The sequence below is a fragment of the Drosophila kikkawai genome, chromosome 3R, assembly GCF_030179895.1.
Source record: "Drosophila kikkawai strain 14028-0561.14 chromosome 3R, DkikHiC1v2, whole genome shotgun sequence".
Classification (NCBI taxonomy): domain Eukaryota; kingdom Metazoa; phylum Arthropoda; class Insecta; order Diptera; family Drosophilidae; genus Drosophila; species Drosophila kikkawai.
Genome location: NC_091731.1, coordinates 16,571,908 through 16,583,956, shown reverse-complemented (window position 1 = coordinate 16,583,956; position 12,049 = coordinate 16,571,908). Strand labels below are relative to the sequence as shown.

Sequence of the window (12,049 nt, the reverse complement as noted above, 5' to 3'; positions counted from 1 at the left end):
CAGTTACAGGCTTAATTGAGTTGTGTTCGCAGCATTTAAAATGGCCAACAGCGCTAACGATCCGGCTCGAAGTACCATGGAAAATATCAGAGCGTAAAAATTTTACTTTTAAATATTAAAAATCTAGATAATAATACTATTTATTTAACCTTACATATTATAAGTGTCCTATGACCATGATATTTTATATAAAAATTCCTTTTTTTAGTCAGTTTTACTTATTATGAAAAAATAATGTTTTAGTTGACTTAAGGTCTAAAGGTAGCCATAATTTAAGTCCACACAATTCAACACCCAACTTATTATAATTTTAATTAAGTTTGTTTTTGTATACTCGTTAAACTAACCATTTTTGTTTATTAACAAGCAAAAAATAAACTCATTACAACAAAGGACACTGCCAACGATCAGGTTTCATAAATATTAAATTCATAGAAAATTGGCTTGTTAAGGAAGCATAAATAATTTGCTAGCATGTACAGAAAAACATACCCATAATATGTATTTAAAATTCAACAGCCAAAAAAAAAAGGTCATGCTTTTACGAGATAAATATTAGTCTCTTCATTTCATTTAAATTAAACCAAAAACCCCAACAAAAATCTTGAAAAAATCATCAAAATAACCCACTGTACAAAAAGAGCGCCGGCAGCTCACAAAATTGGATTAAATGCCGACGATTTGCAAGCAAAATACCAGCCCCCCAAGCCCATGAACAGAAAAACACAAAATTTAAGCTAAAGTGGCCAAAATGAAATGTAGTGCTGTAGCCACGAATGAAAGCGAAAAGAATTTTTAAACAAACAGCCAGTTGTTGCACACATACAAACACACACGAAAAAAAAGAGAAGACCAACAGCTGCGGCAACTGTCGCATAAATCTAAACCATTTTTTAGCAAACGAACAAAAAAATAAACAAGAGCAACGGAGTCAGAGTCACAGTCACAGGCCGAGGACATCGGGACAAATTCGGTGATTGATGAATTGAGTGAACGTTACGCATACGCCATGTGGGCCGGGCAAAAAGTTGCAATAATTTCATTTAACATGCATAGCCAAACTGTCGCAGTTGCAAACGCAAAAAAAAAACGAGACTGATACCAAAGAGTCAGAGTGTGTTCCCCTCTCCCAGAACGATTCCCGATTTTAGTGCAATTTATGACGCTGGCCCACACACTCGTCACAACTGCCAAAGACCGTTTCGCAGGCCCTCTTATGTGTTCAAATGGACTCCAATGGACCCCAAACATCTCTATGCGCCGCAGTTTAGAATATATATATTTTGATGGGGCAAAATGGGCAGACTTGTTCGCAATTTAAGGAGTCGGGCAATGGGTTCTCCTCGTTCATGTATTGCAAATCCATTTTATTTGTTCGATACTGGAGGCGAAGGCTGAACTTTTTGATTACTGCTGCGGAATCGAAGTGGGCGGAACTGATGGCTGTGGCGGAGAGCAGGCTAATGCGATTTGCGCCTGCCTGCTGATTGTTACCGCCGATTTTCCATCGGCCACATCATTTGCCGTTTGCAGTTGCCGTTTTTCCAATAACATTATTTACTTAGCATTTGCATTTCGAATTTTGCATGCTGTGCATTGCCAATTGCCTGTGCAAACATATATGGTACGTAATGCCAAAAGGACAGTTGATTTTTACGTCTGCTGATTGTGTGTATGTGTGTGTGTGTGTTTTTATTATGTTGATTTGCTTCCAAATAATGTATGGTACAATTAATTTTGATATGGAAATCAAAGGGGGGTCACTGCAATCATAGCAAAGACAGAGTTGTTGGTGAAATGTGAACTCCTTGTGGCTCAAAATGAACAACAAGCAGGCAATCAACTGAGAAAAGTCTTATTATTCCATTTTAAGCATAGACAATGTTCAAAGTTTAATATTTAAACTGATAAAATTCCATTTTGTGGGAGTAGTTTTCATTTTTCCTTTTTTGGTACAGCAAAATACAAACTGTGAAACTTGCAGTCTCAGCTAATTTTTCCGAAAAAAAAACTCATAGTATGCATGCAAATATTCTAAAAGCATTTTCGGCTTTCGTTTTCTGAAACATGGAAAAATTTAAGAAATTTCTAACTACCCAGGTCTCAGCTTGGCGTTGCTAAAATGTTTGATTAAATTTTCATTCTCGAGAGCAACATTTTGCGGTTACTCATAAGCATTACACACAGGCCTTCTTGCCTGGGCTCAAAAGTTTGAAATCATTTGGGTTAAAATATGGCCCCCAGGTAAATGCGATGATGAGGCAATTTATTTGTGTTTATTTTTGGCATTCGCTTTTCCTGTTTCCTCCCTTTTTCTTTTTACTTCTTTGTCGATATTTTAGAGGGGGACCCTTGCCCTTGCGATGATTAAGTGTTCGCTGCCAGGGCCAAGTATTAATAAACTTGTGTAGCACTCGTGGCCAAAAAAAAAAAAAAACAACAACATGGAAGTGCAGGGCAAAGGAATGACCAACGAGACGCACAGCCCAGCTTGTAAAGGGAGCGACAATATAATTTAAATTTATTTAACAACCAACTTGTTAAAATCGTAAAGTGAGTGGGATGAAAAAATAAGGCACACACACACTCACTCACTGCCAGTGAAAACTGCACCCCAGCAGCATTAAGTAGCTCATTAAATTTCCTTAACCAACAGTAGAACACAACGCAAACAAGCCACTGGCAGACCAACTGACTTTTCCTTTTTATTTTGTAAGTAGGAAATATTATAGTAGAAAAACGGCGCCAAAAGAAATGAAATCGCCGGCGTTGTGTATATGGTTGTGGTTGGGGGGCGTAAGGGGCGTGCTGTTACGCCCCCTTAAAGCGAGCGAGCTGTAAAAAATCCCGTAAGTGTATTTTTATTGCGTATAAAATGCATTTTGCAATGCCACACAAAACTCAAGTGGTGAGCGTTCCGAGCGGAAGTTACGACCAGCGGCGCTAGGACCTTGCCACACACACATACACACCCACATAGAGACTCTCCGCTTTTTGTGGCCATGTCGGCGAGTTTATGTGTGCACCAAGGAGAAGAATCTTGATGTCAGAAGTTATGGACTACGAAATCGAGGAAGTCATAAGGAATTTCCTTACTCGTGCCTGTGTAATTTCTAAATAATATTCATTAAAGTCTACGCAATCAAGTGGAAGCAATCACAACACGGAAATAAAATGTGTAAATATTTATGGTTATGCTTAAGAGTCATAAATAACTGCACATTAAATAAGGCTTTATGAGTACTTCAAACCAGAGCAAGGTAGTTTCTAGAATGTATACATTTATATAATAAATAATTCTGAAAAGAATAAAGCCTCAATGGCTTGATGGCCAGACGACCAACCCCTTGAGGAAATAAATCTCTATTTAATGCACTAAAGTGTACACCAAATGTATTCATAATGTACGGTCTCTGGTAGTCAAGTCACCGCCAAGACTTAATCATACTTTCCCCCAAAAGCCAAGCTCTCCAGCCAGTGCAAATACCCCCTCAGAAGTAAAACAAACGAGTTGGCAAGCAATGATTGCTAAGCATTGCTACTTGTTGTTAAATATGTTGCACAAACAAACAACATTCATTACACAGCAAGTGGTGGTGCGGGTGCGGCAGGTGTGGGTGGTGTGCACATGGGGGAGAGGTGGGAAAATAAAGCCAGTGTTTACGGTGGGAAATTGGCTGTGCAGCGTAAAAGTCTAGGGATATTGTAAAAAGGTTAAAGTTAAGCAGGGCGTAGCGTAACCCCCGGGAATGTTCATTCAACCAAAACACCACCCATACGTTTGAGTAATAAAAACATATATTATAGGTGTTAAGATGTGAAAGTTAGAGATCAGAACCCTTTTCACCTCAGGGTTATACAGAGCATTATAAATCAAATAAAATTAGGGCTAACACAGCTCTTAACTAATGCACATTATACATACATGCAAGAACAGGCTGCTAAGGCACTTAAATGATGAAAAAGCCATTCGACTAAGGGTTCCCAGGGCGTAAGAGTAATATTAAGAGCACATTTAACTAAAAGTGATATAAATCTGTTTCCATCTAAAGGTTATTCGCTTGTCTGATGGAAATCCCGCTTACCTGGAGGATAACCAACGAGAATGTACAATAAAAATTATATTTAAATGCAAGGGCCCGTGGTGATCATGCATGATGGAAATCTCATTCACCCAGACGTTACACAGTGCGTATGAGTAATAAAAATACTTTGCCCCAAGAGTGCCTTGTGTGCGGGACTGTGGCTTGTCAGGCTTTAAGGTATGCATACTTTTCGGCTTTTTTGTAACTCTCTTGTCAAGCGCAATTAATTATAATTTTTTCTCTGGCTATTCTGGCAGCATATGTATGTATAAGCACGGACACAGGGTGTCGGCCAAACATTTTTTAAATTATATATATACATACATATATGTATTTATGTATATATAAGAGCATACACAGACTGGCAGCTCACATGTGCCGGAAATTGGCGCACACCTTGCAGCCATGCAGTGGCAAGAATTTTTTCCATAAGCATCATAAAACCTGGGAGTGACCGGACGATGGCCAGGCAGATTGGTTATACTCAGTGTGCGGTATATGGTGGTGGGCAGGAACCGAAGGGAGAGACTCGACGGCGTGCGGAAATTATAATTTATAGCTCAGAGCTGCGGATGCCGGGGCATTCACTGTGATTTTTTCCCCGTGTGCGGCGGGCTTTCCTTCACAACGTTGACTTTAAAATTGGTGCAACTTGGGCATTAATTGAAGTTGGCTATTAGAAATGACCAACGGTCCGGGGGCCGAAAGTCCACTCAGGCATGAATCATTTTCTATGGGAGTTTCAAAGTGTCAGAGCGAGCTGAGTGGTGGCAAAAAGAAACAAAGTTTCCAATTTATATCCTGTGTTTTTTTAATCCTGTGAGCGAGCAGAGTATGAATTGGGGCGGAATATATTCTTTGTGAGGCTAAAACTCATTTAGTTTGGTGCTTCCACAAAATGCTTTAGCCTGGCTTAAATGCTTTAAAGTGCTTCCGCTAGAATTAGCAACGATTAAAATATTCCACGCTAATGCCTAGGAAAACCAATGCCTGAACCAATGCCAAGCCTGAGTGCATTCACAGCTCTGATTACATACGATATATTTATGTATGTTGTGAGGCCTTGGCAAATTACTTTCAGCTGAGCAATTATTCATGACTGTTTATTCTTGCGGGCTATGCGAAAACAAAACAATAAATTGAAGAGGTAATTGATTAATTTTAAAGAAGAAATATCGCCACGGGCGGGATCCAGTTAAAGAGCTCACAATTTGGCCTGATGATGCCTAGCCATTGTTCTCGTTGCATAAACATTTGTTAAGTTGACCTTTTTCAGGTGTTTACACAGCGCAAACAAGACTCCACTCAACAACACAACACAAAAAAAAATGGCCATAAAATAGCTTTTGACAAATGACGCACTTCCTGTCAGCATACACATGAAAAAACACACACAGACACACAGATGCAGAGCACTTGTCTCCTATCGGATACTTCTGAAAAAAAGGTCACAACAATTGGACCACGTTTAAACATTAAATCTTTCACATTGTTGCACAGTTAAACAATAAAATAATTCATTTATTGTTTGAATTTATTTATGAGTCTGCCTATCAAATATTTAATATGCAAATTGCGGCTATTTGTTTAAATGCAATTTAGTGAAAAGCGAGAAAAACGAGACTCGATGAAGACTTCAGTCGGAACTAAAGTCCATATGTTTAATTAGTAATTCAGCTTTGTGGGGGAAAAGATTTAATTGTAGATGCTCAGATTTCTGGCATTTTTTTTTCTTTTTGCTAAATTAATTTCAGTCCGAAGCACAGAAAACCGAATTAAATGAATTCGATGCATCGCTAAATTAAATTTATTGTTTGCGGCATTTTTTGTTTGAACTAATTAGCTGGAGGTGGCACGGCGTCCGTATAATTGCAATAATAAATGTGCTAATTAAACCATTTTGAAATGAGAGTAAATAGCATAACTGCCTGTGCATTCCTCAGCTCAGTTTTGTTTTCATGAGATAATCCACACGCTTCCTTTCCGTGGGAGTTAGCTTAAAGAATTTGGAGACGAAGTTATGCAGTTCCCACTTTGTATGCAAAGGAGGCCAACTGGTTTTATAGCAAAGGATTCTGTAAGGCAGGAAAACTTTATGATTTCACTTAAAACTTTTTCGGGGCTCTTACCTTTTCAGGTAGTACTGGTCGCGTACATTGGGTTGATTGGCAATAAAGTGTTCCATTTCCAGCTTGAACTGCTTATTGTACTTATAGTTGGCCTCACGATACCGCTCATCGCAATTTAGATCACTAAGATGAAGAGATGGGTCTTAAGACTGTAAATCATTTAGCATTTTATACAGACTAGACCATAAGATTGTAGCTGGGATGCAAACTGACGTCGGCATCGTCATTGAACTGGCTCTTGGGCTCACACCACGTATCCAGATATCTCAGGATATGTGATTCATAGCGAGAGTTCCGTACTTTCAGTCTATTGAGGAATAGCTCCACCTTTTTGGCCTTCTCTGCCCGAACCTCCTCGGGCACTTTCAACAGTACATTTTTCCGCTGCTCCATATTGAATGACCTAGTGTTAGTAAGACTCCTTTGGGTAGGTTTCTTGAAGACGTTCGACATTGTACAAATTTTTTACTCTTCAAAGGGAATTTGTAACTGTGTTTGAGTTATTTTAAATGGCAATCCCATATCCGAACAATTAATACTTTCATAAATACCTCGCATAGCTGTCACTACCAACATCCTTGGAGAATTGCTTTTAAGCCCCCTGGTGTTAATTAATAATAATGGAAATATCTGTGAGTATCGTTCAGATTTATCAGAAGATATCTGGAAATGTGACACTCTGCCGCATTTTATTTGCACAGCCATTCAGATTGGCATTTCAAAAATCACTCATTAATTTTTTAATCAACAGTCAGACTTGCGCAAAAGTGTGGGAAATGAAAACAAATAAAAATCTGCTTTAAAAATATTTCGCATATATTTAATGCAGAAAATTGTGTGTGCAAAGGAAACGTATGGAAAATGAAAATATTAAAATTAGGGATAACGAATTTTATATACTCAGTAGGGGAGAAGAAGTATAGATTCTAGTACATATATATAATTAATAACCATAATAAATAAATCAATAAAATTATATATAAATTCATTCTTTCTTTTTTTGTGTTGCACAATTGATTACATCTTAGCATATACAAATTTATAATAAAATCCATATTTTATATACTATCTGAACTTCAACTTGTTATATTTATTGACTCACTCCGTATGCGAACAATTAATCTGATTGAAAATCCCCACCAATGATTAAAGGAAAATACTTAATAAGATGGATGGCATGTCGGTAATTCCTATATCTGTACCCTATAACTGGGTATATACGAAAATCAGGCTGAAAATTATTTCGCACATTTTTGCGGCATTAAATATGCATTCGGGCGTTTAATTTCATTTTCGCAACCAGGTCCAGATCCATTTCCATGATGACGAAACTGAGCCATCGGCCGAGTGTCGAGAGCCGCAGAAGTGGCCCATCGAGAGAGGGTAGAACTCTGGTCCCGACAGGAGGAGACCTGGCCCAATGTTTGGCCAGCAAAAACATGGCCGCAAATGCTGTGTCTATTAAGGGCACATTTAACCAAAGCCCGGGCTCTGGCACGTGTGCAATGAAAACAAACGAGCCCATTATTGTTACACTTTTCCTTTGGCCGTGTCCGACTGGCCGGCAGAAAACCCCATTAATGATGTGTTATGGCCTCAAGAGGCTGGCCTAGACGATCCTTGAACTCTGACCACCGGCCAGAGCCTCTGAATTGAGCTCTAATTGCACATAATGAATTGCACACATTAGGTCAATGAACAGTCCGGATTGGCACAAAGTGCCTAATGGAAATGCAATGAACTATTTATGGACATTAGCCATCGACCATCCGGCAATTGGCAAAACTTTGCTCACGCACTCTACCTATTAAAGCCTGAAATTCCCTTAAAAGGACACACGGAATTTGCGTTGGCTTGTTGGCAAACATTTGTGGCCACCACCAGCAAATTGACAGCGGCGTCCCCACGGGCTTCTAATGACAAAATACTGACTAAAATGTTAACAGCAAATCCAATTTATTACCCCAAACATTAATTAGCAAACCGGACACGTAAAAGGTATTATGTGCAAACTCAATCTGGCCGCCACCAGGGAGAGTGCTAAATCGCAGAGTGTAGATCAAATCCGATGACACGCCGCAAGCTTTATAAAATGGGAAAGCATTTTTCCGGAAAAAATATGCACATTTTATTTCCACCCACTTTAATCGATGGCATTTTAAAGCTACGGCGATTTTATTCAATAGAAATTTCTCGCCACATTTGCGAATATTTGCGGACATTATAAATGTCCGTCATAAAAAAGTACTCAAACGATAAACAATAAAAATGTCGAGGGCCAATGAAAATGTAAACAGCACTTAATGCCATATGCTAGGGGATTACAAGTGTAATTATATGCAATTTTCTGACATGACACAACAAACCAGAAAAGTTCTTTTAGCTGCAAATTGATTTCAGTTATGCCATTCAGTCCATTAAGGAATTACGTTTATTCTGCACTCTGCCAATATTATCAGAAATACATATATCTCGTTACTTAAAGGTAACTGGGCGGCTGTCAATGCCAAAGTTAAACATTTTCACTTATGTGTGTCGGAGCCAAGTATTTCATTTTGTCACACAATTTTCCATTTTAAGCCCTCGTCGCCCAAACGTAACTAAGTCCGGCAATCCAGATATAATCTCTGTCAAACTCGCACACATTTGCCCAGCTGTTTGAACAACTCAACTGAGACTTAAGAGATTTTGCAGCAGCAGCAGCAGCTTCCTGCTTTTGTTTCTGGCCCGGGTCGGGTGGGTCCTTGGTCAACTTTTAATTTATTTGATAACTGCAAAATTGTGCACCTTTTTGGGTTGAAGGAGCACACACAGATGACTTTTGTATAGTTTTGCAGGCAATTAATTTCAGCCATGGCGTCTCCGAGCATTATTCACGTCAAGGCGAACATATTTTAATTTGATGAAGACCTAATAGTGTTTTGAGCATATGCTCAACAGAACAGAGCTGAACAGAGCACAAAACTTGTGAAAGGGAAAAACTTTAAATGCAAATGAGTTGGCATATGGTGACTACTGAGTACTGAGTAAGGACATCAACTCTCAGCACAGAGTATACCGAATGTCTGATGGATCCGGGTCGAATTCTGTTCAAGGAACAACGCACCCACATTCCACCGAGTCATCAGGTTAATTCAATTTGAGTTGTAAGCAAATTTCGCACAAATTAAATGCATAAACTTTTCCCATTGACAGACACACATGCCAGCAGCCGAGAGCCATAAATTTGCCAAGTGTTTATGTAAACGACCCCGATTGTGTCGGTTGCGGATTGTGAGGAGCGGAAAATGAAAGCCATCGTCTGGCTGCACTTTGTCACCAGGCATGCGGAACATAATGCCGATTTTTTCGCCTGGAAAACGGATAGGCAGAGGAGGGCTGGGCTCTAGGCAGGACTCGACAGAGTCGGGCCGGGCTCGGCAAGGCGATAATAAATCTTCCGCTTGGAACAAATCACAGCAATTCCATTATATACACATTTAATGATGTTGCCAGAGAAAGCCGCCAGATCCGAATCCAAATCCAAATCCAGAGCACCGAGCCAGAGACAATTACTTGCAGCCCGCGAGCAATTTCTACGGCTTTATGCACTGAGAAATGTATTTTTTTAGGGTCGTTTTAAAGAGTGCAGGTCATATTTTACAAGATTAAAGAGTGATTTAGTTTAATTACCAAATTCTTGGGTATTTGTTAATATATAAGACAAGATTATAAGGTCATATACTGTAGAATATCTTTAAGAAAATAAAAGAAATAATTGTTATATATATTTAAGAAATAGTAGTAGAAATTCCTAAGACTTCTTTCTTCCTGTATTCGTTGCTTATTTCCTGTATTTTTGTTTTTTTTTTATATATTCATGAAGTTTAATTTATAAATTAAGTACAGCAACAAAACCAATTACTTATCCTCATGGCAAAAGATTTTACCACGCTTCTTTCAAATTTAAATTTATTTAAATGAATTCTTAAGGAAACAATCAAGTTTGGTACCTTCAAAAACTATAGTTTTCTCTGTGTAACAATGGCGAGAATGGCTGTCCTGGCTTTCAGCGAGTGCAACAACATGGCCAAGTTGTTAAAATAATCACAAGGAATGCCCGCGCCGACCTGCTCAGGGGAATTCCGGCTAACAGAAGGGAAGGCCGGCGAGCTGCTCAGGCAAAGACAAAGTTGCGCTGCAGCTTTGCTATTGCGATTATTTTTAATTAGCAAAATTTCTTTATGCATCGACAGTGGGGCAGGAAAGGTAAAGACAAAGTCTTTCATTAATTAGAGCCAGCAGCCAAGTATATGCAGTGCATCCCGCAAGCTGGAAAAAAAAAGGGGAGAATAGAGGGCGGCGGCGGCGGCACACACATGCTCACTTTCGTCACGTCACCTGCCCAACCTCAACGTCATCACCTGTGCTTTATATTTACCCATAAATCTGACGCGAAATAGAAACAGGTGGCACAGAAAAAAGGGCAACTAGAAAAAGGAATTTTCCTTGGGGAAAATATTTTGCAACGAAGCTGCTTATTAGCTTTGACATTCGAGTGCGATGCACTCTGGCCAGAGGTGTTTCGCTTGATGTTTTGCAATCTTCTTTTTATCATCCGCATATACATCATATTTTTAGGGCTCGCATAAAACATGGCAACGGCGGTGGCAGCAGCATAATTTATTACACTCTTGCATGTTATTTTTAAAGTTGTGTCAAAAAAGGAGTCAAGGGTTAGGGTATTCTCCTGAAAATGTATCGTTTCTATCCTAAGAAATTTGCATTGCTAAATAATTGATTGGCGTTATTATGTGTGTTTTTTAGTAGCCAGAATACCATAAATTTTATAAGTATTTCCCTTCAATATTTTGTAACATTCTTTTTTGACTGCCCGAAGAGCTAAGTAACTTTAATCTGTTTGAATGCTATTATCTGGAAAATATTTTCCATCCTTTATCCATTCCTGTCAAACTTTTAAACTGCCCAACAGGTATTTGATATTCAATGCACTCATCCCTGTTATATATATATATTTTAAACAATGTCATGGCCTCCCGCTTACTTTGTCAGCAATATTTTTTGGGAGTATGTGGCATGGAAATACATAGTTGTCTTCAAGTTTTTGTGATAAAAGTGTGTCCTCTGTCTGCTGACCTCGATGCGACAAGTTATGTCCGACTTTCAGGCTCTGCTGGATTCTCGCCGTAGAGGAGGAGTTGCTTCATCCGTTGTAGCGCCATAACCATAACCTCAAGCCAGGCATCGAGTAGCCAGCTAACCGAAAATATCATAAAACTTTTCAACTTTTCCATTCCACTAAATGCGAAAGGCCAGAAGGGGCTCGGGCTCGGGCACGGTCTCGGACTCGAGGAGATGATTGGGATAGCAGCAGTAGCTTCTGGGCCATGTCAAAAATGTCCCGAGTCCCGAGTCCCGAGTACGGAGTCCTGTGTCCTGGGTTCCCAGTCCTGCTGCACGCACCTCCGGGCGGCACTCTGATTTATGAAATTTACCAAAGCACCAGGACCCGCTCTTTGCACGACTCCACATCCCTGAATGGGTTCGCAGTGGGCTTTCGGGGCGATGCTAGTGTGAGATTTGATTTCCAGTCAGTCATTGACTTGACTCGACTTGGCTAACCAACTTTTTGACGCCAACATCCATACACAGCATGTGTGTTGTGTGCTGCACAGGAAAAATTCCATCAAAATATCTGTTTCGCAGCATCATATCCTTTTGTTGGTTATTACAGCGAAGAAAATTATCTTTGGGATTTATATGGGTTTATGAAAGCATTCTTATGTGAAGCCATCAATAAAAGAAGGTGATTTATACTTAAAGTCTTAACAATAT

General features: G+C 39.3%; 1 protein-coding gene across 2 annotated transcripts; it reads right to left on the bottom strand.

The window, feature by feature from the left end:
* Nucleotides 1-5,865: 5,865 nt before the first annotated feature.
* Nucleotides 5,866-6,747, bottom strand: LOC108084110 (uncharacterized). 2 transcript variants are annotated; one of them, XM_017180136.3, is made up of 3 exons: nt 6,393-6,744; nt 6,215-6,337; nt 5,866-6,160 (listed from the first exon to the last, which is right to left on the bottom strand). In XM_017180136.3, exons 1-3 carry the CDS (start codon nt 6,665-6,667, stop codon nt 6,025-6,027), a joined length of 534 nt encoding a protein of 177 aa, XP_017035625.1. In that variant the 5' UTR covers nt 6,668-6,744; the 3' UTR covers nt 5,866-6,024. The 2 variants fall into 2 exon arrangements, 1 of the variants encoding a protein (XP_017035625.1); XR_011445386.1 differs by having other exon boundaries at nt 6,143-6,160; nt 6,398-6,747.
* Nucleotides 6,748-12,049: the final 5,302 nt, after the last annotated feature.